The 26,264-nt window shown below is 50.2% G+C and overlaps 3 protein-coding genes across 20 annotated transcripts in view; 2 read left to right on the top strand and 1 right to left on the bottom strand.

Annotated features, from left to right (window-relative positions):
- Positions 1–8,023, top strand: part of LOC121597595 (low-density lipoprotein receptor-related protein 2) — a 52,099-nt gene extending 44,076 nt beyond the window's left edge. For all 8 annotated transcript variants that reach the window (XM_041924103.1, XM_041924008.1, XM_041923834.1 and 5 more), the window contains 7 exons: positions 27–1,534; positions 1,626–1,938; positions 2,698–4,463; positions 4,550–4,711; positions 4,797–5,064; positions 5,863–6,131; positions 6,209–8,023. In XM_041924103.1, coding sequence (XP_041780037.1) covers positions 27–1,534; positions 1,626–1,938; positions 2,698–4,463; positions 4,550–4,711; positions 4,797–5,064; positions 5,863–6,131; positions 6,209–6,438 — 4,516 coding nt within the window. In that variant the 3' untranslated portion in view covers positions 6,439–8,023. The remainder of the gene's footprint in view (positions 1–26; positions 1,535–1,625; positions 1,939–2,697; positions 4,464–4,549; positions 4,712–4,796; positions 5,065–5,862; positions 6,132–6,208) is intronic.
- A 1,558-nt stretch (positions 8,024–9,581) lies between these two features.
- Positions 9,582–12,875, top strand: LOC121596639. The gene is made up of 5 exons (XM_041921752.1): positions 9,582–10,201; positions 10,270–10,748; positions 11,549–11,833; positions 12,056–12,123; positions 12,218–12,875. The coding sequence occupies exons 1-5, from the start codon at positions 9,632–9,634 to the stop codon at positions 12,286–12,288; spliced, it is 1,473 nt and encodes a 490-aa protein (XP_041777686.1). The 5' UTR covers positions 9,582–9,631; the 3' UTR covers positions 12,289–12,875.
- A 1,191-nt stretch (positions 12,876–14,066) lies between these two features.
- LOC121598992 (acetylcholine receptor subunit alpha-like) lies at positions 14,067–25,137 on the bottom strand. Of its 11 annotated transcripts, none has more exons than XM_041926439.1 (11): positions 25,068–25,137; positions 21,930–22,667; positions 21,729–21,868; positions 21,273–21,608; positions 21,066–21,181; positions 20,809–20,977; positions 20,593–20,729; positions 19,473–19,622; positions 19,098–19,226; positions 17,299–18,004; positions 14,067–16,539 (listed from the first exon to the last, which is right to left on the bottom strand). In XM_041926439.1, the coding sequence occupies exons 2-11, from the start codon at positions 21,976–21,978 to the stop codon at positions 16,339–16,341; spliced, it is 2,133 nt and encodes a 710-aa protein (XP_041782373.1). In that variant the 5' UTR covers positions 21,979–22,667; positions 25,068–25,137; the 3' UTR covers positions 14,067–16,338. The 11 variants fall into 11 exon arrangements, with proteins under 11 accessions (XP_041782373.1, XP_041782332.1, XP_041782409.1 ...); XM_041926398.1 differs by lacking the exon at positions 25,068–25,137 and adding an exon at positions 24,724–24,807; XM_041926475.1 differs by lacking the exon at positions 25,068–25,137 and adding an exon at positions 24,724–24,807 and having other exon boundaries at positions 17,299–17,977.
- Positions 25,138–26,264: the final 1,127 nt, after the last annotated feature.

Below are 26,264 nucleotides of genomic sequence, written 5' to 3'. Positions count from 1 at the left end.
CATTTGGCTCTCTATTTTTTTCTCAGATTGCTGGAAGACGGCAAGGCCTGTGCAGACATTGACGAGTGCATTGAGACACCGGGTGTTTGTTCGCAGCACTGCTCGAACACGCCCGGAGGCTACTACTGCAAGTGCGACGAGCGGTACTACGAGCGACAGAACGATGAGCACACGTGCAAGCGCAAGGACGACACGAAGCCGTGGCTGATCTTCAGCAACAAGTACTACGTGCGCAACATGTCAACCGACGGTCACCAGTACAACCTGATCCACCAGGATCTGATGAACGTGGTGGCGATCGATTTCGACATGCAGCAGCACGAGATGTACTTCTGCGACGTGACGGCGAAGACGATCTTCAAGTCGAGCTTCGGCTCGCTGGTGGAGGACGGTGTGCGCATCGAGAAGACGCCGGTGATCAAGCACGATTCGCACGGGCTGGAGGGCATCGCGATCGACTGGGTCGGGCGGAAGCTGTACTGGCTCGACCGCCACTCGAAGAACCTGGACGTGGCCGAGCTGGACGGTACGCGGCGCAAGACGCTCCGGTCGGGCGTGGTAGATCCGCGCGCGATCGTCGTCCATCCGGGCATTGGCTATCTGTACTTCACCTCCTGGCATCTGCAGGCGTACATCGCCAAGATGGGCATGGACGGGTCGAACTTTACGCGCATTCTCACGTGGGAGGACGACATCGCGTGGCCGAACGCGCTGACGATCGATTACTTCACCGATCGGATCTACTGGGCCGACGCCCATCTGGACTACATCGCGTTCGCCGATCTGGAGGGACGGCACCGGCACGTGGTGCTGTCCGGCGCGCGGGTACCGCACGTGTTTGCGCTCTCCATCTTCGACGACAGCCTGTACTGGACGGACTGGAACCTGAAGGCGATCCTGCGGGCGAACAAGTTTACCGGCGCGAACTACATGGTGGTGCGGAACACGACCCACCGGCCGTACGACGTGCACATCAGCCACCCGCTGCGCCAGATCCCGTTCCCGAACCCGTGCGGCACCACCAACGGCGGCTGCTCGCATCTCTGCCTGCTGGCGCCACCGCTCGAGTCGACCTACCTGAACGTGGAGGGCTACCTGGAGGAGGGCGCCCCCAGCTACCGGTGCGCCTGCCCGAACCAGTTCTATCTGGCGCGCGACCAGAAGACGTGCATCGCGAACTGTACCAGCGGGCAGCACCGGTGCGGCGGCGACGACGAGAAGTGCATCCCGTGGTTCTGGAAGTGTGACGGCGAGCCGGACTGCAAGGACCGGTCGGACGAGCCGGCGAGCTGCCCGGCCCGGCACTGCCGGGCGGGCACGTTCCAGTGCGGCAACGGCAACTGCACGCCCTCGACCACCATCTGCGACGGCACGGACGACTGCGGGGACGGTACGGACGAGCAGAACTGCGACCTGCCCTGCCCGGTGTCGGACTTTAAGTGCAAGTCGAGCGGCCGGTGCATCCTGGACAGCTGGAAGTGCGATGGCGACGCCGACTGCAAGGACGGCAGCGACGAGGATCCGGAGATTTGTCGTAAGTAATCGTTGGGGTCGGCTGTCCAGGGAACGATCCTGACCAGTGTCTTGATCACCACGCTGCCTCCTTTTCTGCCTTTCCCGAACAGACAAGCGTACGTGCGACCCGGAGACGGAGTTCAGCTGCAAGAACGGGCGCTGCATACCGAAGCTGTGGATGTGCGACTTCGACAACGACTGCGGGGACGATTCGGACGAGCCGGCGTACATGTGCCGGCAGCGCAACTGCACCACCGGGTGGTCCCGCTGCCCGGGCCAGTCCAACTACCGCTGCATCCCGAAGTGGCTGTTCTGCGACGGCAAGGACGACTGCCGCGACAAGAGCGACGAGCTGCCGGAGAACTGCCCCCAGTGCAACCAGGAAACCGACTTCAAGTGCAACAACAACCGCTGCATTCCAAGGTACGTGTTTGTGTTGGCCCTGCCACTTTGGGGTTTCTGCAACTTCAAGTACAATCTGTAGAGATGTTGAAGTTGTGTAAGGGTACATCTCTAAATTACGCAACGCACAAACCGATGTGTGGTTTTTGGTGCTTCTATAACACGTAACTCCAATAAGATATTCCCGTCTACTTCTGTTTGAACGTTCTGTAATGTATGGATGGTACCCTAGGCGTGAGAGATTGTTTTGAATTTTGTATGTTCAAAAATGGCTTCATCTCTGCACATAGACACATAGACATAGACACTTACTTTAATTCAATTAAGCTCTGTACTTCAATTCCACTCAGAGTGAATACAACAAACAACTATAATTTCCGTCATAGTTGAGCCTAGATAGTTATAGGAATTATAACGTTAACGAAAGGGGTATTGACAGAGTGCTCGTACAAAGAGGTACTCGTTATGAAGATGGTCTACTCTATGTGAAAGGCACAATGGATGGATGATCAAAGATTCAAATATTGACAACATCTTAAAGTAAAGAAAAAGACTTGAGGGCAAACTCAATACTTCCCTCATGAAGAATTGAACTTATAAGCGATCATCCATAAATTACGTAACGCCAGGAATTGAAATATTTTTAGGTCTTTCTTAAAATTAGAAACCAAGTGAATATTCTGACTCGCTAACTCTCACGCAATGCTTTATTTTGCTGAATTTTCCCCCTCTCTCTTCCCTTCACGCCCCTCCCTTTCCTCACCCCGCCACACACAACAGACAGTGGATGTGCGACTTTGCGGACGACTGCGGCGACGGTAGCGACGAGAGCGAGACCCAGTGCAAGGGCAAGTACCGCGAGTGCTCCGAGTCGGAGTTCCGGTGCGACAACGGCAAGTGCATCTCGAGCCGGTGGCGCTGCGACCACGAGGACGACTGCGGCGACAACTCGGACGAGTACGGGTGCGAGGGCTTCCAGTGCAAGAACGGCACGTTCCAGTGCAAGTCGGGGCACTGCATCGCCGCCTACTTCCGGTGCGACGGCGACCGGGACTGCCGGGACATGTCGGACGAGATCGGCTGTCCGCCGCGCTTCCCGGGCGGCCGCTACTGTCCCGAGTCGCGCTTCCAGTGCGCCAACAATCTGTGCGTGCTGCCGTCGGACCTGTGCGACGGCACGGACGACTGCGGCGACAACTCGGACGAGGCGGCCTCCGTCTGCACCAACTTCAACTGCGACACGCTGCGCCGGTTCCAGTGCGCGAACCATCGCTGCGTCGCCCGGTACCAGATCTGCGACGGGGTGGACAACTGTGGCGACGGCTCGGACGAGAACAACATGACGCTGTGCGCGGCCCGCCAGAAACCGTGCGACCTCTACACGCAGTACCAGTGCGCGAACAAGAAGTGCATCGACCGGGCGCAGGTGTGCGACTACGCCGACGACTGCGGCGACGGCTCGGACGAGCTGGGCTGCCACCGGACGGCCAGCTGCTCGGCGCTGAACAAGGGCGGCTGCGAGCATCACTGCGTCAACCTGACCGACGGCTACATCTGCGCGTGCTACGCCGGCTTCATCATCGACGCGTCGAACAAGAAGCGCTGCACGGACATTGACGAGTGTGCGACCGGCACGCACGGCTGCTCGCACCTCTGCACGAACCTGAACGGCACGTACGAGTGCGGCTGCCGGGAAGGGTTCCGGCTGTCGGACCGGGTGTCGGGCGTGTGCAAGGCGCTCAAGGGCGAACCGCTGCTGGTGCTGTCCGGCGGGCCGGAGATACGGGCGTACGAGCCGGCCCAGAACCGCCAGTTCGACGTGATCGCGGGCGAGAAGCGGATCGAGGCGCTCGACTACAATCCCGAGTCGCAGATGATCTTCTGGACGGACAGCTACGACAAGACGATCAAGCGCTCCTACATGGTGAACGCGATGAACGGCGACGCGAAGGTGGGGTACGCGCAGGACCTCAACATGAAGGGCGGCACCAAGCCGACGGCCCTGGCGGTCGACTGGGTGGCGGACAACCTCTACTGGGCGGAGACGGACCGGACCGGGTCGAAGCCGCGCGGGCGCATCATGGTGGCGAAGACGGACGGCCGGTACCGGCGGGCGCTGGTACAGGCCGGGCTGGAGGTGCCGACGGCCATCGCGGTCGACCCGCAGCTCGGGCGAATGTTCTGGGCCGACGCGGGCAGCGCGCCCAAGATCGAGGTGTCGTGGATGGACGGGTCGAAGCGCCGGCCCATCATTACCGAGGCGATCCGGCATCCGGCCGGGCTGACGGTCGACTACTCGCAGGACCACGCGGTCTACTGGGTCGACACGAAGCTGAACACGATCGAGGTGATGAAGCCGGACGGCACGATGCGCCGCACCGTGCTGAAGGGCGACCTGCTCAAGCACCCGGTGTCTCTGGACGTGTTCGAGTCCAGCCTGTACTGGGTGACGCGCGACACCGGCGAGCTGCTGCGGCAGGACAAGTTTGGCCGGGGCGTCCAGGTGACGGTGCAACGCAACCTTGCCAATCCGTCCAGCATTAAGGGTAAGCAGTGGGGTGAGATGGGAGATCCATCACAAAAACGATGACACTAATGGCGCGCCGCCGTCCCATCTTTCTCCCATTTTCAGTCTATCATGAGTTGCGTTACAACACCACGCTGAACAATCCGTGCTACCGGAACCCGTGCTCCCATCTGTGTCTGCTCGTACCGGGCGGAAGACGCTGCTCCTGCCCGGACAACACCGTACCGACGTCGCACCGCAGCACGGCCGAAGTTGTTTGCGATGCTCGTACGTAAACGCAACGACACCCCGGTTTCCCGAAACACACAGACGATTCTCATTGCATCCCATTCTCTTTTATTTCGTTCCACAGCGGCTGAGCGGCCACGACCGGCACCGCGTGTCTGCCCGTGCCAGAACGGAGGGCTGTGCAAGGAGGCCGACGCTGGCCCGGGCGCACCGAGCAGCGAGCTCGTGTGCGTCTGTCTGCCCGAGTTCTCCGGCACCCACTGCGAGGTGTACAGCGAGAAGATACTGGGCGCCGCCGGCAGCAGCACGACCGCCATCTTTGTGCCGCTGCTCATCCTGATGCTGATCATCATCGCTATCGGGCTGTTTGTCATCGTCAAGAAGCGACCATTGTAAGTGCATTTTTTTAAGATTATGGATTTGTTCAGGATGGTTGGACTAGCAGATGATGCAAAGGTTCATGAATTTCCTCAAGAATCATGTTTCTTCAGGATGAATTTCTTGGAGATTCATGAGTCTTCAAACAGTTGGGAATATCTGAAATCAAACTGCCTACACTGAATACATTTAGGAAGTGGAACTAGCAGATAAAGCAAGATTCACCGATATCCTCGAGGATAATGTCTCTTCGGGGCAAATACATTGGAGATTCAAGATCATTCAAGAAAATGGGATAATCTGGAATCAAACCCATTTATTCTAAATAATTACAGGAACATGGATTAGCCTAGAATGCAAGATTCATGAACTCAAGTATCATGGCTCTTCAGGGCTAATACCTTGGAGATTCGTGAATCTTTCCAAAATTTGTTAGGATCTCGATTCATACTCATAATCCAACACACATTTAGGAAAGTCAAATGGTAAATGACGCAAAATTCATTAATTTCTCCAAGGATCGAGTTCCTTAAAGATTCGTGAGCTTACAGTTTGTGCGAATCTTGATTTAAATTCATAATTCTGAATATATTCTAATTTACTGAAATTGATCAACAAAAACATATCAATTTCCTGAAGGAACTTGCAACTCCGGAAGGAACTCCGGCAGAATTCATACAATCCTAGAATATTCTTGTGCCTTCCAAAATGAAGACTTCTATACATCCAGTTAATTGGAAATACCAGATTCATACATTCGATTTGCAAAATCGTAACGACACACACTTAACTTCCTGTCATCCTACCTACAGTGGCAAACCGAGCCTTAGCTCGTCCCAGAGCGTCTCGTTCCGTCCCGGCACGAACGTGGAGTTCAATTCGTCCGAGTTCCCGTCCGCCCAGCGGCTGCCGGGTGTGCCCGGTGGCGCCGCCACCGGCACCACCGCCGGTACCGCCGTTACCCCGCTCGATGGCTACAGTCTCGATACGCTCAACAACAAGAACACAGACTTTAGCAACCCGATGTACGATGCCGTCCAGGCCGGTTCCGATCCGATGCCGACCAGTAATATGCCCTCGGGTACGTATTGAAGGAAGAGGTGACGTAGCGTACTGTCACGTACTAATCTTTATGTTTTACTGTTTCTCCTCCCCTAGACATCTACGAAGTGCCGTCGGATGTGGGCAAGCTGAACGGCAGGAAGGAAGGTTCGTCCCTGTCGACCGGACCGTTCACAGAGCCGGTGTCGGCCATCCTGGCGCCGAGCAGCATCACGCACAAAACGTCGCCCCAGCTGAATCTGCGCCCGAAGGAGCTTAACCCTTCGATGCACGACACGGGCAAGGACACGCAGCTGCTGGTCGAGGAGGACAAGTCGGAGTGCTAAGGGGGACAGCAGCAGCAGCGGGCGAGCGAGACGGACAGAAAGAGAGAGGAGGGTTTCCGTTGCCTCCTTCCGTTTTGGGGGGATAGATAACGGAAGGGGAGGGGAAAGTTCACTATTCCGCATTCCGATGTGTGCGTATGTGTGTACGTGTGGTTGTGCGTGTGCATGTAAAAGTGCTGTAGGAGCCAAGCTCAAATCGCAAGGAAGGGGTATTGAATAACGAAAACACAGTTGCGACTATAGAGGGTTAACTGGGTCAATGCAGCCAATGTAGCGGGCAGGACAGTGAAGCAGAAGCGGGCATAAATGCATGCCGTGAGGGAGCAGCGTGAGAGGGCTGTGGGAAACTGGCCCCGACACACGTTCCTCTGTTACGAGAAGCCTACGTTATAAGCAATACATTATATAAACGTATTCTAAGTTTTTTTTTGTTAATAAGGTTTCTATAGAAACGGAGATGTTAGAACGGAAATAAAGTGTGAGTGAGAGAGATATATAGGGAGAAAGGAGAGTAATATATGAGAACGAAGTGGGCAAAGCAACATAAACTTAGCACGTTTAGAGGAAAAAAAGAATAACAGGAATACGATACAGCTGGTTGTAAAAGTAAAATCAAGCTAACTTGAAGTAAACATTAACATCCTGCAAGTAAGAACAGACGAAAGAGAAACGAAAAGGTGAGAAAACGAATAGAACAAAGCATACAGACGATACGTCCAATCGAATTTGAACATAAAAGAATGGAACAGAGAGAAAGAGAAGGAAAACGTTTTACAACTATTAGTTTTGTATATAGTTAAAAGCAAGCGATTGTGTGGTGAATGTTGAAATCTGCTGCTGTGCTGGCAATGGCACACACACACACACAAAGTGTTTTTTTCTTCTTCCCAGACCGCACTGCAACGGTTTTGTTGCGGTGCACACACAAACACACATACATAGCACATACATCGCACATGTTCACACATCGGAAACAATCGGTGCGCAAGTCACAGCACACGAGCCTTGCACACGTTCCTACATAGAGGAGCAGAGGGGACATGGGGGACAGGGAGCAACTCGTGATCATGCAGATCACGTTTGCTGTATTAGTGGGGATTGGGGTTGCGAAAGAGCAAAAATAAGATGTTATTTTATCTTGAGTATTGTTGAGTTCTAATGTAATCTTACGACGATAATTACTACGGATCGATGTGCGGAGCCTGACCACCCGCCCCCGCCCCCCCCCCCCCCGGAAAACTGACACAACTAAACGTTCGCCCTGCTCGCCCTTCGAGCCTCCTTTTCTTGCGGCCCTCGCGGGTAAAGTTGCAGTAAGGGAGGTGAGCCTGCGCAGGGAGGATGTAGCGACCACGGGGAGTAGGGCGTGGGTGTGGGGGAGGGAGGAAGAGGGCCAAATAATCAGAGGACTGGCATCGAGCAAGGTGCCTTATTAGAGTCATAGGCAGGGATGTGTGACGGATGTCAGATGAGAAATCATAATTCAACGTTTTTAATTTCTCCCGATTCGTACTACAAAACAGAAACACACGCGGAAAGTCCAATTTCATCGTTGTTTGCAAATAAATACACACTTTAAAAAAAATCTTAAAAAATGCACAAATCCGATGATGCGAATAACTTCCGAACTGATGCAAAATGCATTCAATTACGACGCAAAGACTCTAAGCGAATGTTGTTTGTTGTTTCTGTTTAACCCAAGCGCAACAAATTAAGCTTAAATGACTGGAAAACCAAATATCCATAAAAAAAAAAACAAAAGCTTCAGTGGTTTTGCTCAATCTCTTTCTTTCTTGTTTGGCACAACAACCGCTGTCGGTCAAGGCCTGCTTGAACCCACTAGTGAAGTGAGCTTGGCTTTCAGTGACTTATTGTTACCATAGCAGGATAGTCTATTCGGTCTATTCGGGGCTTGAACCCATGACGGGCGTGTTGTTAAGTCGTACGAGTTGACGACTGTACCACCAGACCGGCCCTTTGCTCAATAGATGGCGTTTTATAACTCATCATTATATTGCTATACTTTTGCAATGTGTTTTGCCTAAACTCCATGTAATCATGGCGTACATACCCTTCAAACATTCCGAGCAAAAATGTATAAGGTACGTGAGTATCAACACCAATGAAAATTACTCAATTCACACTTGCCTCAGTGCTGATGGTAATGGATCACATTGAAGTATAGTATTTAAACAATTGTATCACCGTTTTAGTTCTAGCGATGCATAACTTCAATTCGAAACCATACAACAGTACAGAGGGAAGGAGACAACACTCAAAGCAAAGACAGCTTCGCTCTGGGGCTATCCCACCCACAGAGGTGGCGCCACCAGCTTTTTTGCTATTTTTAGAATGCATCGGTCGTTCACCATCTGCTAAATGAAGTCTTTAGATTTCTTTTAGGTTGAGAACTTCAGCCATTTAGAGCCCGTTTAGTGGTCGGTTAGTGGATTTGTGGCACTTGTGAAATTTTTTTTTTATTTTATTCCACTCAAATAAGTGTACAATACAGCTTTTACAGAAAGTAACCAAATCCGCTCCGAAAGTAACCAAGTAACCAAAAGGACGACCCAGCCCGTAAAGTCTTTTTAGGCCGTCCACAAGGACAGAGGAGGCGTGGTAGGCCCAAATTGAGGTGGCGAGATGGCGTGGAGGCGTCCGCCATTAAGGCCGGGATAACGGACTGGCAGACGAAGGCGCGAGACCGTGAGCGGTTTCGGACACTCCTGAGGCAGGCCAAGACCGCAAAGCGGTTGTAGCGCCGGATAAGTAAGTAACCAAATCCGCTACACAAAGATGCATCAACGTGGCGTTTTTTCTGTTTTTTTTTTTTTTTGTTACCCGTGTTTAATGCGACATTAAAATAAATCATCAAAAAGGCATACGAAAGTATGCGATGTTGCAAAAGAGATAAGAAAATAAATTAGAAAAAATATAATATCGGTTTGTATTTGAAAAATTCAAATTTAATGTGTGTCATGTACATCCAAGGGTTAACTGTCAACAGAGCAGTGGAAGCATTATTGTATGATAGTTTTCTTCGTTTATTTTTCATTTAGCTTACTATTCGACTAGTGCTCTCGCAACGAAATTCATTCGCATTTAAATAAGGTGTTCATTTTTCATTAATAATGCCCTTCAAAATCATGTTTCCAAACGCCCCGCCGTACCATAACTGGCAGGTGGTTTGTTTATGTTTGGATGGAATCGATCAGCTGTCAGCGAAGCTGTTGCCCATCAACGCAGCTCCATCTGTTTTCGTGCGGGGAGCAAAGCGAGCGGTCGGTCCGCTCACAAGCACATCCCGTGTGCCCGTGGTTGTGCCGTTGCCGGGCAACCGGGCGGACCAAAGCCACCGTGGTGTGAAAATTACCTTCGCCGCAACAACCGTCTGACAAGCAAGGGGCAAAACGTCAAAAAAAAACACGCACAAAAACGAAAGCTCTGTTCGATCGCGTTTGTGTGGTTGGTCGCTCTTTTCACCCAACATTTCCCGTTCCGTTTACCAAAACCCCCGGTGTTCCGGTTTCCCTTTTGGCTGTTTCGGCCAATTCCAAATCAATGTGCAAACCATTCCGGTAGTGTCCGGGTGCAGCAAACAGCGAAACAAAATTGTGTGCGCGCGATGGTGCTGCTGCAGCTGCGTTCCCTCCGCTCGTGGCTTCTTTCGTCCGAGCACAGCTTCCGCGAAACGCTGAACAGCATCTTTTGGCTGAGCTGCCTGCTCGGGCTCGTGTTCGTGCAGTTCCGGCGCCTGGTCGTGGTAAGTAAGCCCTCAAGCACACGCCCGTCACCACCGCATGCGCCCTAACTGTTCCCACTTTCCCGCAGCGACTGTTGCGTCTGGGGCGCGTCAAGGCCCACCGGCATGGCCCGACCGTGCAGCACCTGTGGAGCATATGCTTCTACGCGAGCGCCACCATCTTCCTGCTGCTCTACCAGGCGCTGCTGATCCGGCCGGAGGTGATGCGCGAGACCGGCAAATACTTCCCCCAGTACATCAATGCCATCTTTGCCACGGCGTGCGACCCGGCCAAGTTCGAGATCGTGACGGTCGTGCTGGTATCGTACCGCATGCTCGCCACGGTCACGCAGCTGTCCCGGGGCGACTACTCGGTCGCGTTTTCCGGTGCGCTCAATGCCGCCCTGCTGCTGTGCTGCTTCGCGCTGCGGCTCGAAAACTATAGCATCCTGCTCAACCTGTACCTGGCGGTGTATGGCGCGGGCGAGGAAGCGTTCCTGCTGGCCGCCTCCCGGACGGTCCGGCCCCAATGGTTGACAACGTTTGCGCTGCTCAAGTGTGGCACCTGGTAAGAGGGAGGGGTGGGTGTTGCAGTCAGTGCTGCAAAATGTCATGAGCATCACAAGATGTTCAACAACGAAAATAATGAACATATCCGTGGTAGCTTGATGCTCATTGCTGATACTCAAATGACATGCCGAAAACGACATGCGAATGCTTGAGTTAGATGCGATACTCTGACTATTTCAGTCACCAACCAACACTTGACTGAAACGAAGTTCAAGTCAGCTCACGTACACAGCTAAGATGATCAGAGGTGAGATATACACAGTTGGTGTACCAATCACATGATTAGTGACTTTTTGTTTGGCACCCAATCCACTCACTTGGTCACGACATTTTCTGTCGGTGATAATCATAACGTTCTTGGAATATACTTGGCGTGTGGTCCCAAGCAGCAAAATGACCAAGCATGTGATGGTCGCAGCAACTGGTTGAGTCTCACCTCTGATCATCACAGTAGAGCTCGTGCCGCTGACATGATTTTGTTTCAGCTGGAATTTGTCATGACTATGTCAGTGATATTTTGCAGAACTAATCACAGCAAAAAAAAAGTCATGACATAGTGTCTGACCAAGCGTTGTGTCGCAAAAATGTCTCGAAGCATGCGTTGATCACACCAATCGTTTTGAGTATCAACTCTGATTATCACAATTGAGTACATGACGCTGACATGGATTTTGTTTCAGTCAGATGTTTGTATGACATTGACAGTCTTATTTTGCAGCACTGGTTGCAGTACACTAAAAAACGCGTGCATCGTTTAACGACACACACACAATTGCTCTCTCTATCTCCCTCTTCCAGGATCTATCTGTTTCTGAATCTGTTACCGTTCGAGTTCCTGATACCGACGCTGTACGCGCGTCGCGAGCTGCTCCCGCTGAAGGTGTGCTACTGGCTGTGGTACTGCTCGTGCGTGTGGAACTCGCCACTGCTGAAGCTGCTGTACCACAAAATCTACCATCTGCACCCGCACGACTGTGCCGGCGGCGGGTCCGCCTTCCGCTGCATACTGTCCGACGACTGGCAAAACTTTCGCCACTTTCGCAACCTCCAACAGGCCTACCTCGAGCTGAAGCTGCAGGAAAGGTAAATATTTGCTTAGGGGTTTTGTCACGCACCGTACGGTGTTTAAGAGCTTTTCTGCCCGGAGAATGGAGCATTTCGGACCCATGCAGCTACGTAATGGGACATCCACCATGGCGTTGCAGTTATTTAAGGGCGCTTCGTATTTCAATTTCATTCTCTTTCGGCGTGCTGGCTCAGCTCGCGACTTATTTTCTAATGCAATTCCTTTATCCGTCTCTTTAGCAAACAGAAAGTTAACAAAGTAACGCTCAGCGACATGTCCGCAAAGACCGCCTACCAGACGATCAAGTGTAAGTGGCGGGCTTGTACATGCCGACGCAAAATAGGGCGCAACAACAACAACAAAAAAACAACATTCACACTAATCCTTTTTGTGCTCCGCAGGTGTGCTCACTTTAAAGCGAAAGCTTAAACGGATGCGAGAAAACAGGGCGTCGCTGGAGCATCAGGAATAGAGGCGTAAGCGTAACCCTTAACCAGGCTAGGGCAGCTAGCGAAGCTCCCAACCATTATCCTAATTCATGTGAACATGTGATCTCGACCGAAAGAACTGTAACTTCATGTGTGTGTGTGTTTGTTTGTTTGTATGTTTCATCCTCCACACCCTTTCCTGTCCCCGAGCGACCATTATTTATGTCCCATCTCCGTCTCTCTTGTTGCTGTCCCACTTATCCTCAAATTTCCATTCCTGTAACGCAAACCAAGGAACGTAGGTCATCGAATAACACGAAACGAAGCTAGCGGCAGACACTAGAATAACGCAAATCATTAATTTATCGATTAGGCGACCGAGCGCGTCTAGTTTTGAAAGCGACTGGCAGGAGATTAGGGGGGGGGGGGGGGGGTGAGGGGAGAGGAAACCCAAGATATAAATTTCCCATTTACCAACCGAGCAGGGTAGAGGAGGTGAAATTTGGCTGTAAAAAAATAATTTCTTGTACGCGCGCAGAAGGATGGCATATTGCTATGTAAAGGGTTTACAATACAAGGATTGATTTGCTCCCCCGCTAAACAAAAATGTTTGACTGTGTTCTTCTCCATGTGTACTAGTGTTGGATTTCATGAATCTTTCGTTGAGATTCATTCATATGAATCTTCAGTGATGAGTGATTCGAATCTCGAGTCGAATCTTCAAAGTTTCATGAATCTTCAAAGATTCATGAATCTCTAAAGATTCACAAATCCTCAAAGATTCATGAATATTCAAAGATTCATGAATCTCTTAAGATTCATGTATCTATAATATTCATAAATCCATTAAAATTCATATTTCTTTTGGGATTCATGAATCTTAAGATCATACATCTGATCTCCAAAAAATCGAATTTGCTCAATCCGACCTACAACTTGCCCGTTCAACTGCGTGGTACTTTCCAAGAAGTCTCAAAAGCCTGTATTGGATGGCATGACCATGGAAGGTTTAACGCGAATCTGAATTATCCAACACTAATGTGTACTCGCTGGTGGTGGTGAATTGGTGGCGACGAGTTGCCCAATAACAACGTTGGTTTTGAAAATTGATCATTCCATCTAGTACTTTGTGTATGATATTTTTGTCTTTTATTTTAGATATCCTTTTTGTTGTTGTTGTTCTTGTGGTTGCTGTTGTTTGTCTGCCTTTAATATATTTATGCTAGCTTGGTTTGTTCTTTCGTTTTTGTTTGTTTGTTTGTTTGTTCATAAGTTAACTATGGTTCCCCATGCCTCCTCTCCCGCTCTTATCATGTTTCGTTTGTTTTAATTTGTCTCTTGGTTTTGGTTGTGTTCGGATCGCTCCCTCCGCTGGTGACCACTGGTGAGGCCACTGTGGCCAGCTGTCCGGCCCGCTCGCCCCGTTTCACCTCCCACTAACCACATAATCGTTTCGTTTTGAGGTACTGTCCTGCTGCGGTCGTACACGCGTCGAAAACGGATCTCTTTTCGAGATAATCGAAATACACGATCTCGATCCCTCTCTCTTTCTCTCTCTTTCTCTCTCTCTCTCTCTCTCTCTCTCTCTCTCTCTCTCTCTCTCTCTCTCTCTCTCTCTCTCTCTCCCTAAACGCGACAAATCGCGTCGACGATTTGTGGATTGTTCCATTTTGTTTTTTGTTTTGTTTTGAGCATTAGTTCACGTCACGTTTCGTTGCCCGGTTTGCCCTACTGCTTGATTACTATTATAGTTATTTTGTGAGTCGTTCCCTCTGTCTTCCCACTATCTGCTGAATACTTCGAATGGTTTTGTTTGGTTTTCTTTCGTTATTATAAAAAAAAAATCAATCCTCTAGTATCTACGTTGTCTCTGTGTGTTAGGTTGTCTGCTCTGTCTGACGCGTTTCTGCCTACGTTATACCATTCTCCTCCATTTTCTTTTTATCGCATCTTTTTGTTGCTGCAGCCTATAGCGCACTTCTGCTCCTCTCTCATATATCTATATTTTCGTTGAAACGTTAATAATTCGGCGTTTTTTTTTTTTTTGTTTGGTTTTGTTTGTTGTATTTTGCTCCAAGCGAGCCGCAAATCTATGAATTATGGAAAACGAGCGCGTGTATGCTTTCTAAACAGTTACTGATTTGTGAGATAATTTTCTGCGCGAGTCTGTGTGGTAACATGATGTCGTGTGTGTGTATGTGTGTGTATGTGTGTGTGTGTGGTAGGATCTACTGCGACACCGTATAGTACACCGTTTAAGCGTGAGCGAATAACGTTTTCCCCGTGGACCTGACTGCTGGGACGAGGTTTGGGAAAAGGAAACAATCCACAATGGCCGTCCCGAATGGCTGTCAATCGATTTGTTGTAACCACTTTCGGCATTAAAGTGCAGAATAGTGTATGTATGTGGGTGTGTGTGTGAGAGAGTGTGGGAGAGACATCTGGGAATATTAAAAAGACAATCTAACTTGTGCTACTTGGATTTGTGCTTGCGAATTGTACTAGCAAATCCCTCCTCACCGTCCTTCACCAGCAAAGTCCTTGGAAATGGGTTACTCGCCGTGGTGTTCCGTGCCGGCTCTCGTGGTTAGCAGTGTTGTAGGATTTGGTTTTTGCGGTTTTTGCTTCCCCCGCCCCTCTGAAATCTCCACGCTTTGCCCTCGCGTGAAAAACACGCTTCAGCTTTCCTTGCTTTCCTGTGTGCCACTGGTTACGTATGTGCGCGCGGTTGCTTATCGATTAACGGTTTGTTGCTCCTGCACCTAATTCGATCGTTTTTTTTTTTTCGTTTGTTTGTTTGTTTTGCTTTAAAAAAAACGACTCTCCTCTAGTCGAGTTGAGGGGGAGGCACGTCTAATAAAAATCTAGCATAGAACGGACGTTGCGAGAGAGTAAAATCGTAACGAATTGTTTAACAACTTCCTGCGAACCAGCAGGCCCCTACCAAAACCGAATGACTCCCAGCGTGAGAGGGGGGGGGGGGACTGAAACGTGCACGAACGCGTGTGTGGGTGATACAAACGAACGAAATTTCGAGCTAGAAAAGCGTGTTAACGCGTTCATCGTGCGCGCTTACGACGCCACCCTTGTTGACAGTTCCGCCGCCATCTTGTCTAAGACCGTTTACTTCGCTAAGTACATGCTGAAGTCCTAGTAGTAATAGTAGTAGTAATAATAGTAGTAGTAGTAATAGTAGTAGTAGTAGTTGTGGTACATGCTGCTCCATTGTAAGAGAGATTAAGCGTAAAGTGTGTGACATAGCTTCCAGAACTCAACCAACCGGCAAGTAGAGAACCGAACGCTCGCGTGATGCCATTTTGATCGGTCGCCAAATGCGCACGAGTATGGCGGGTAGTTTGTTTTCGTAATCCACTGCGCTGCTGCTGCTGCTGCTGCTGCTGCTGCCGACACGTGCTTATCGGGTGCGCGCGTCTGACGTTACAAATAAGTGACAGCCCTGTCAGCTAACAGCACTAAGACGAGACTCAAACGCACGGAAAGCACGGTACACGTGTCTGTGTTGATATTGTGTTGGTCTGTGTTGGTGTGTGTGTGTGTATGTCGTAAGCGATGAAATTGAGAGTTATAGTTTAGAGATTGGTCTGCTAGTGCTAGTAAGTGTGCTTGCACCGCGTTTACATCCGGTGCACGAGTTACTATGTAGTGGTGTAGGTGTGTCTGTGTGCGGGCTTTTAAGTGCGCTTTTCGAAGGGGTGAGAGTAATGTCACGTGTCAGGTTGATGTTGATGTTTTTTTTTGTTTGTTTTCCATTAAAAAAGTACTACTTAGAATAAGTCACTACTAGCCAATTATCATATTCACCCTAAACCCTCCGCGGCATGCCAAGAGTGCATGCTTGTGTGTGTGTGCGTTTCTGTACGTGATTGTGTAGTGACACAAGAGCACGCAAATGTGTTCGTGTTGGGTGTGTACTATGTGTGTATGTGTATGTTTGTGTGTGTGTGTGTGTGTGTGAGTGAACGTGCCAGTTGGTTACGTGTGGTTGATAGGTGCAGGAATTTCCATCTTCACCCATTTGCCACCAGATGGCGGCGATCCCGTAAACTCGCTTGTCGGACACAAACTAACACACATTATAGTATCGGTTTGGCGATGTAAGGCTTCGCCGTCGTGGTCGCAATCTCCGACATTTTGATGTCGATCGGGACGCGTGTGTCGTACAGCGTTGGCGCCTGCAGTATGATACCGGCCGTACCGAACACGACCGCTATCGTGAAGATCCACAGAAACAGTCGGTCGAGTACCATCGCGACGTACTTCCAGTCCTCCTTGACCTGATGGATAAGAAAGGTGTAAGAAGATTTGAGAAATATTGAAGCTTTCGGTTAACGGTGCGTCACTCTGGAACCGGAATGTATCTTCACGATCCGGAATGTATTGATTATCTTTTATCAAAAGATACATGAATGTAGGGATAATAACTATGAATGTTCCTTATTAGATGTATGAAGTTGGCTATGAAAGAGGTTTATGATCTTTCAATAGTTAATGATACAATGATTGCTGTATCTCCATAAGTTCAAATGGATCTTCAATTCTTGAAGTTCTTCAATTCAATTCTTTACTTGATACGATTTACCGTACTTTTTGACATATCTGGGACAATAACACAAACGTTTATGCGTTTAAAATCCTAAGCAATAATTATTGCGAAGAGAGTGTGATAAGATTAAATGCGCCAATTTGAACTTCCTCTCAGGTCCTGCAATATCACAAATTTGCAAAAAAAAAACACAAACTCTTCAAGATGTCTAATTCTACGTCCCAAGATCTATAACAAAGATTCTTCGAAAAATTACAACATCTTCAAAGATTCAACGTATTTTAAGGCTCCTGATACGAATCAAAAGACTCCTGAACGGGTGGTTTTCTTCTCAGATGAAACATAACGCTCCCAACACTAGACATTCAGGCGTATTCTATTCCAATCGAGGGGATGTCGAGCCTTTGGAGTTCATTCGGCCGAATCAGAATCGTAATCAGGAGTAGAATATGCCTGCCTTTGCAACCTTTTGCAAGTACTCTGTACCTACCCTGGAGCTTTCCTCCTCCTTGCGCGTATGGTCCGCTATGTACGTCACGCCATCCATCGCCTTGGTCAGCTCCGGACACTCCAGCCACCGGTTCCGGTTCGGGCCGGTCTTGTCGCCCTTCCCGCCGCCCGCCGGTACCGTCGTGCCGGTGTCGGTCGTGTTGATGATCATCCCGCTCGGCAGCACGTTCGTGGGCAGATTGTTGTTGAGCGGCACGGCGACCCCGTTGTCGCCGAGCAGCAGATCCGCGGTGGTCGCCCCGGTCGTCACGGCCGCCGCCTGCTGCAGATCGTTCAGGAACAGACTGTTGCAGCAGCTCAGGTGGCCGGTGGCGCCCGCCGTCTTGAGCAGCAGGTTGCCGGTGCCAGCCTTGCTGTCGTTCGTGTTGGCCGCCGCCAGGCTCTTGTGGAAGTTGCTGTTCGGATCGAGCAAACCGCCCGCCCCGGTCGTGGTGGAGTTGGCGGTGGCATTGGTGGCGGCCGGGTTCGGCACCGCCGTGCTGGCCGCGCTCAGCAGATTGAAGTTGATCGGGGACATGGGCGAGTTGTGGTGGTTGTGGTCGTGATACGGTAGCGGCATATCGTCCATCAGGTCCATGCCGCGCACCAGCGCACTGTGGTGATGGTGGTGATGGTGCCGACCGCCCCCGCCCGACCGATGATTGTGCAGGTGCGTTGGGCTGCCGTGCAATCGGCAGGTGTTGAGGCTGCGACGTCCGTTTTCCCCCCCAGGGATAGAGATGGGTCGCATGGCAAGAAGCAAGAATTATTTAGTTAACATGCGTACATTGGGGGGAATGCGTGGGCTTGGGAGATGCATTCCGCAACCGGAGCCGGATGTTGCAACACCGAGATAAAGGGGTTTTAATGGGGAGGTGATGACGTGCTGGGCCATCCAAGCGATTGGATTGCATAAACAATTAATGACACACCACTCACTACTAAAACAAAACAAGCAGGAATACACCAAGGCGCACCGGGAAGGATCTCATACAGCACCCGCATCCTACAGCCCATTACAGGTCGGTGTGTGATGGATGTGATTTTAAAGAACAGGAACAACGAAACGAAAGACAGCTAGCACGCAGAAGGCATGTAAACAAAATATTTACATCTTTACAGTAATGAAGCTCGCACAGGCCGAATTCGGATGTCTGCGTGGACTGAAAATTGAAGTGTGGACCATCACTGCATTCGGAACACTGGGTACCGAATAAAGGAATTTAGGAACAAACACGCACGCACACATAAAACACACACACACACAATTACATTTAAAAACTAGTAGGCGCTTAATGGCGATGGGCATGTCATGCGATACGAAACAATGGTTGTATGTACAGATGGTTGAGGTTATGGAATGAGGTGGAACAAAATGCTTTGCTGGATGGACGGATTGCTGCCACGTGGCCAACGGTCGGTTTGATTGGATGGATCGAGCAGCTCTGGCTGCAGCTGTAAACTGTACATCTACATCAACACATTCCACCGAAAGAAAGAACGAAAGAAGAAAGAAAAACATACTGGGAGACATTAAGCGGGATATTCAGGCAGCGGGCAGACAGGAAACGATGCATAACTCGCACACCAGGCACCATCACCGGGAACGATGACGTTGGAGATCCCACCGCGGGGAGCAGTGTCCGCGCACGCCCCAAACAACGGTACAACATTAAACAACGAGCAAAACATTAACACAGCAAAATGGCAACGGTATCTACAGATATCGGACCAGCAGAGGGCACTCGTAGCGACCCCCTTTGAAGCCTTCTGCATCATCATCGCAACCCTTACCCTTACCTTTCGCTGGAATCGAGCAAATGGTGATCGAGCAGTACCGACGGATCGAACGCGATCGTGGGCGGAAGTGGCGGAATATGATCACCGAGGCTGTTGCACGAGCGCAGCATGAACCGCTGAGAGGCGGCACTGTGCGCGAACGACCGGAAAGAAAAGATAACTTACTTCAGATACGACAGATACCTGCCAGATTCAAAGGGGACAAGATTCAAAGTCGGGGTAGAGACAAACTATTTTTTTTTTTAACTCGAACCAGTCCGACGGGCATGGGATGTTGACCGAGGAAGTGAACTCGCTATCTTCTTGCCTAACACTCTCTTTGCACGGAACGGAGACACGTTGCGCGTGGTGTTGGAGCTGTGCTGGCACACTTACCTGAAATGATGCAGCGGCTGGTAGATTGGGCGTCGCATTACGAGCAGCTTCGGCAGATGGTTGATGAAGATGGTGCGGACCCACGGTGCCATCGTATGCGTTTGTGGTGACCGGAAGTGAATGTTGAGCACGATCACGGTGACGCATATACTGGAACGATATAAGTGGGCATGTGCGTGAGTTCCTGATTTTGGATTCGAAGATTCAAACCTGAGACACTAATTAGATGTGTCATATTACTTCAAAAATGTTTGAAGCATCGAGGATTCATGATACTGAGCTATGGAAGGTTAATATAACGTCAAACTAGTGATGAACCATAGAATGCTACTGAACTATGGAAGGTTCAACTAGCTGCAAAACGTGAACAGCCATTATATATTTATACTACTAAAGTTAGCAAAATTCATGAAACTCTAAAAAGTGATCAACCATCATGATACTGTGATGACCCAGAACCATGATACTAAGCTAACGAAGAGTCATATATCTCCGAAAAGATATGCTCTATTGAGGATTCATGATGCTAAACTTTCCAAGATTCATATCAATTCAAAAAGTTATGCTCCATCGAAGATTCATGAATCTGAACTATCCAAGAATCATAGAATGCCAAAAAGTGATGCACCATTGAAGATTCGTTATACTGCGCTAACAAATATTCATATAACCCAAAAAAGTAATAAACTATCGAAGATTCTTCATACAGAATAATAAAAGGTTCATGTAACTCCAAAAACCTTCAACAAGTTTTGAGATGTAGAAAATTCAAGATATTCTCATGAATCATGAAACTTTAATGATCATCTAATATTCCTATAACTTCAAAGATTCATTTGAAGTAGAAATTGGTTGTTATAAGGAAAAAATTCTAATGAAAACTCTTGCGATATCTTTACACAAAAGTATCGTTTCGAGTATAACGCTAACGCGATTAGGCGTAAACCATTTAGACGAATGGCGCTGCTTCGTAAAACCGGAACAGGAAATAGATTTTATCTTAATCTTTCCCGCAGGCTGTGTTGCCACCTCCGCCGCCAAGCAGCAGCCTGAGGCGGAAATTGCCGGAAGTGAAGCACAACCCTCCACAGCCGTAGCACAGCGCACAACAGCAACTCACCTAAACGTGTCCAGTATCATCGTGAACAGGACGAACTTGCCTAGCAGCGGGACCACCAGCGAGGTGGGCGGAATGATTTCCGCCAGCAGCAGGAAAAACACAGTCAACGATAGCAGAATGGATATGCTTAACGATACCTGTGGAAAATGTACGGGGGAAACGAGCATTAAAAAAGCCCGGCCGGGGTGGTTTTCCAGGGCGCACTGGGAGAGCTACCTTTTCGCCACTGTCCGATGGCAGATAGAACACCAGTATGGTGAGGAAGCTAATGCCCATGCAGGGAATGATGAGGTTCACCGTGTAGAACAGCGTCTTCCGGCGCATCGTAATGTTGAACGTGATGTCGAGGTACGGCTCGTCGCAGCAGGTGTAAAACTTTTCATTTCTGTAACGTAGTAGTAGTAGGAGTGGGGAATTCTCGTTGGCATTACTTGAGCGACCAACCGGCCTGCCCAACGCATCCACAAACTCACCTGACGGCAGGCACCTCCAAAATGTCCCACTCGACGGACGTGTAGAACTCGGACAGATCGACCCCAACCTCGACGACGTTCGTTTCGTTCATCTCGTCGATGTGGCGAAGATCCACCTACACCAAAACCCCCCCAGTGACAAAACAAAACAAGAGCAGAACTATCTCAGATGACGTGTTCATCATTACCAACAATGAACCAGCGTACCTGAAACCCATCGTACGTCCAGCTGCCAAACTTCATCACGCACGTCTGCTCATCGAACGGGAAGTACTCGACGTCAATCTCGCAGGAACTTTTGTAGATGGCGGGCGGGCGCCACTCGACCCGGCCGGTGTAGTTGAGCGTGGCCTTCGTCGCGAGCGTCACCTCGAAGTTGCCGTCCGCGTTGTTGTACAGCACGATGTCCGGCCGCCAGATGTGGTCGGAGGGCACGTGCAGCATCTCCACCCCGCCGTACTCCTTCGGCTCCCACTTCAGCTTGTAGTCGTACCACGTCTGCTCCACCCACAGGTTCGTCGTCATGATTTGGTTCTTCAGGTTCTGCGGGGACCACCATCACCGAAAGACATAAAAACACGCAAAACCGGGGGGGAAGGGTTTGTGAAATCGGCAAGATGGACAACGCGAACACACGGACCGACGAGGACTACTACTACTCACCACGTCGATCAGCTGCGACAGCTTCAGCTTGATCTTGACCGTGAGCGCATCGGTCACGTTCACTACCGGGCGCACCAGCTTGTTGTAGTTGCTGAGCAGATCGTCGTACAGCCGCTTGGCGTCTGGGTTGCCTCCGCACACTGCAAGACGTGACGGCGGTGTAATATATACAGCGGTACGCCCAAACGCTGCCCAACTTACCGGAAACGACGGCGAATATCGTAAAGTATACACCGTGTAGTAGCCTCATTGCATTCCCCTGACAAACACACGCGCGCACCAGCAACTCTCCAGCAAACCTTAACCTCTATAGTACGCCCCCTGTGCGAGCTCTCCACCCTATTTCCCCGTTTTATTGGAGGAAGTCTGCTGTCGTTCGACTGTGGATACAGCAGTGTGGTTGTAGTAGCGCACCTAGTCAATGGAGCATCTCTACCGACGCTAGGAAGCTGGCTAAGCTTGGCGGAGGCTGTGTGACACGTACTGTAGTGTCTCTGGCTTAAGCGGGAACTCGTAACAGGCGCTAGAAGACGCCCGGTTTCCCTTACTCCTGAATGGTTTGTGAGCTGCGTATGAGCAGGGTTCAGGTACCAGGCTTCTTCTACGATGTTTCTACCGCTTAGCTGTACTCCTCTTGTCGGACCTTACCAACCTGGCGCTCCCACACGAATCCACAATCCTTCGGATTATGTTCTTTTCCTTTTGGTGGGGGCGCAAGATATCTGTGATAGGCTCTCGAGCGCCTACTGTTGCAGAACTAAAGAGAAATTTCCCAGAAACATCTTGCAAACGCACACACACACATACACTCACAAATACACACAAACACACACACCGAGAGTTGGCAAAAGGGACTGCTGGATGATATCGTGTTGGGTGTGTTGAGCGGAGGGGGTTGAACGCATCGATATCCTCTGGTCAAGAGGTGATCATTGTTTCCTGTAAAAACAAAAAAAAAGAGGAATAGATGTTGGTGTGTTGAGCTGCGAGTGGCGAACTCCTTGCTTGCAGTCCGTTGACCGGTGAGGGTTGGAACGAGGGTTCCAGGAAGAGACACCGTTGGGTGGGCAAAACTCTCGTATCACATTACGAGACCCGGCGCAAGAGACTTCTTCAACCGTCTCAAATTCGCTTCAAGGCGAAGATGAAACGGGCTCTGCGGCGAAACAGGCTAAGAACAACGCTCCAAAAGCATCGTTCCCATTCGACGCCATGAAGTGATGCCTCTTCACGCTTCTTGGTGAGTGTAGCGGTACATATATATATATACATCGCAAGTCGATCCCAACACTCCCCAACTCTTCCCGCCTTCCTGCAAAACACCAGCAACGCCCGTTGGCGGCCCGTTCACCGCCAAGCATGAAACCGAATTATACGTCCCTGGAAAGGAGCAAGGGACCCCGTTGCAGTTGGCGAAACTCGGGCCCGCTCGGCGCTACCAGCATCGGCCGATCTATCTCCAATGCGGCTCACGTTGGCGTGTCTCGTGGGCTCGTAGTGCCGTCCAATGTAAACATTATTAGATTAACGAGCACACTTAGCAACACACATCAGCCCTGCTGCCCAAATTTGCACACATTTGCACCGGAGGCACTGAAAAAGGCTGCTAAATTTGTGATTTGCCTTCTCCCTTCCGTATGGGCGACCCCTGGTTGGTCCACTCCTCTGCTTAGGTGTATCCTTTGAGAGGTCTTCGGGGAGGATATGGTGGATTGTATATGATTAATGCTTCTTTGATTGGTGACCGAGTTTTGGTGCCACTGCTTTGGTATCGGTTTGTTGTTTCACACTCACACACACACACACATGATAGTCACATCCAACCACCAAAACCGAAGGCTGCTAACCCCTTTTATGTCAACACAATAGATACCGAATGGCATCCTCTCGCCTTGAGATGCCTAGGGTATGTACAAATTCTAGGCCAACCTTTCCCCCCCCCATACAAAGGATGGGTGTTTTCTTTTCCTTTGCCTTTTGTTCCTCCCTTTTTTTCTATTCCAGCGGAAAAAAGGACATGGAAATCGGGCACACACACACACACATACACGCGCGCGCGAAAATACACAGAGTCGCACCTCACTCTCAGGCTCGTCCCCGCTCGTTCGAAAAATCGCTCCAGAAAGGGCACACCAGCGTTCCTGCTTCGATTCGGGTACCGATTCGCCCCAATCCCCAATCAGATTCGGTCACATCCTTCCAGCCCACCGCTGTTTCCCTTATCACTGAGTACTGAGTACCGTTTTCAAATCACCTCACCTCCCCCCCCCCCCCCCCCCCCCCCCGCTGAGCGTCGGAAAATTGGAGTGGAACAGAGGAGAGACTTTTGTTATCGACTGTAGCTGCTTTGTAGCTTTGTTGGGGCAGGACTGCGCGTCAACTTGCGCTTGGGGACCTTCCTCTAATCCTCTCGCCTACCCCGCGCGCCCCTTCCACCCCCTAGTTCCTACGGCCCCGTTGGGCCCCACGGAATCGTCACACAAAGGACGATTAGAAGCAACAAACCACCGCGACCACCACCTTTGCAACAGTGTTTTTAGAGGAGTGGGTCTTTTTGGGGGCTCGAGCTGTATGTGTGAGTGTGTGTGGAGATGTTGCTGCTGGTCACTAGTCACCTTCACCTATGTGTGTTTTCAGTTTTTGTGGAAGACACGCTTCTTTTGTGAGACACTATCGATGCACAACACACACACACACGCTTCCTCGATTCCTCGCCGAACTTCAGCTGATGGATTTTTGCGAGGCACCCGAATTTCTAAGCGCACAGCATCCTTGAACTACCAGCACCCGCACGCTCCTGGCTGAATGCACAGCATCCCACTGCAGGTGTACCGAGCTACTGCGAGCCTACGCTAAAGCCCCCAAAACCGAACCAAAAGGCGCGCACGGAAGCTTCTTCGCCAATAGTTAGGGGCTTTTTTTTTTGTTGTTGAGTAGAAAGCACTTTGCTTCTTTGCCTGGCAGCAGTAGTAGTAACGGGATCACCTCGACTCACGCTGGAAAAGCTTGGTGTGCTCCTAATGGCAGCATAACGGATAACGATGACGGGCACGGTATACACTGCTGTCCCTGTGCTTTCCTCTTTTTTTTTTTGTACTTGCTTATCGGTTCCTCTCGTTCTTCGGGGGGAGGCCCAGGTATAAACGGGCAGGGTCGCGAATGCGCATGTCTCGCGTGTCCGTATCCTTGGCGCGCTCTTGCCGCTCGCCTCTCGTAACCTTTTCGTGCCTCTTGCTCGTTGTGAATGTTGGACGAGAATTTAATAAGGTGGAGGAGAGAAAAAGCAAAAAACCCACACACACACACAAACACACACAGATCAGCAACCATGAAACAAACCGGAAAGCAGGCGAGAACTGTGCTAACACACCTCTCCACTGATAAGACGAACACTGCTGTGCCGAGAGCGTCTTCGGAAGCTGTCATGCATAAGGCAGGCCGTGCATATGGGCATTGAAGAAGGCGAACAACAACAAGAACAACAGCAAAAACACATGCAAATAGGGCCTATCTCGTCAGGACGGCTCGGATGGCCCAAGATGATGGGGAGGCGATGAGTGCGACATTCATACCCCCACCGGAAGATAGTTTCGCGTTATCGATCAGACATCAGGGATCAATCAGGCTACTTGCAAATCGGTTTCGCGGGGGGGGGGGGGGGGAGCGGGGTTGGAGATTCTTCCCTCCCCTTTAGCCTCTTTTTGATGTTGGAAATTGCGAAATAACACCAAAGCAACAGACGAAAGAGAAAAGGGTTCGTTTGCTTGCATCTGACAACCGCGTGTCGCGTCGTGGGCAGCGTGGCAGCATCCTTAATATGCTAAGCACGTGTGCGCGCTCTGCTACTACGCGCCGCTATATGCGGGGAGAGCGCGCGTGGAGGTGGAAGCTTATGAAATTTTGATCACGGAATAGCGGGTCACACTGGTGGTGTGGAGCGTGGCGATAGATAATACATACAGCTGCCAACAGAACCGCTGGTACAGGTGCAGCGAGTGCATTTGGATTAGATTTTCGCGTCCTAGATTTTGATTCCAGGCAAAACAAGCACCCGGCATTCCAATCACATATCTGTGCTTCTAATTCATTTCTTACCAGGTTCCACTACTGGAGTCGAACTAGGTATGGCCAAAGCAACTAAGCCACATTTTGGTTTTCCCATCGAAAGCATAACAAGTTATGTGTACGGAGCACTGGAGGATATCTAAGTCGGTAGGATGTCTTTCTGCTTCCCCAATGCACAACACGCACCTACCCATAGACATATGCCCCCAAATAGCCTAAGGACTCCAGAACTATTCATATGGGACGACCAGTCCACTGCAACTCGGTGAACTTCTCGTTAATCTACAATACGAAATACTCTTCTGCAGGCTAGCTGGCTCATTAGCGAATTAGTGAATATTCCTGGAACAACCTGGAGGGTTATCTGCTTGCTCGATCCCTTTAGTAGATATTAGTTACGTAGAAGAGTCGTGTACCAATGATGCCTATAACATCCGCTGTGATTTGTGTAGCTCTTCAAGTACTGTTTCA

The sequence above is a fragment of the Anopheles merus genome, chromosome X (assembly GCF_017562075.2).
Source record: "Anopheles merus strain MAF chromosome X, AmerM5.1, whole genome shotgun sequence".
Classification (NCBI taxonomy): domain Eukaryota; kingdom Metazoa; phylum Arthropoda; class Insecta; order Diptera; family Culicidae; genus Anopheles; species Anopheles merus.
The sequence above is the reverse complement of the archived record's forward strand: the minus strand, read 5'-3'. Positions and strand labels throughout refer to the sequence as shown.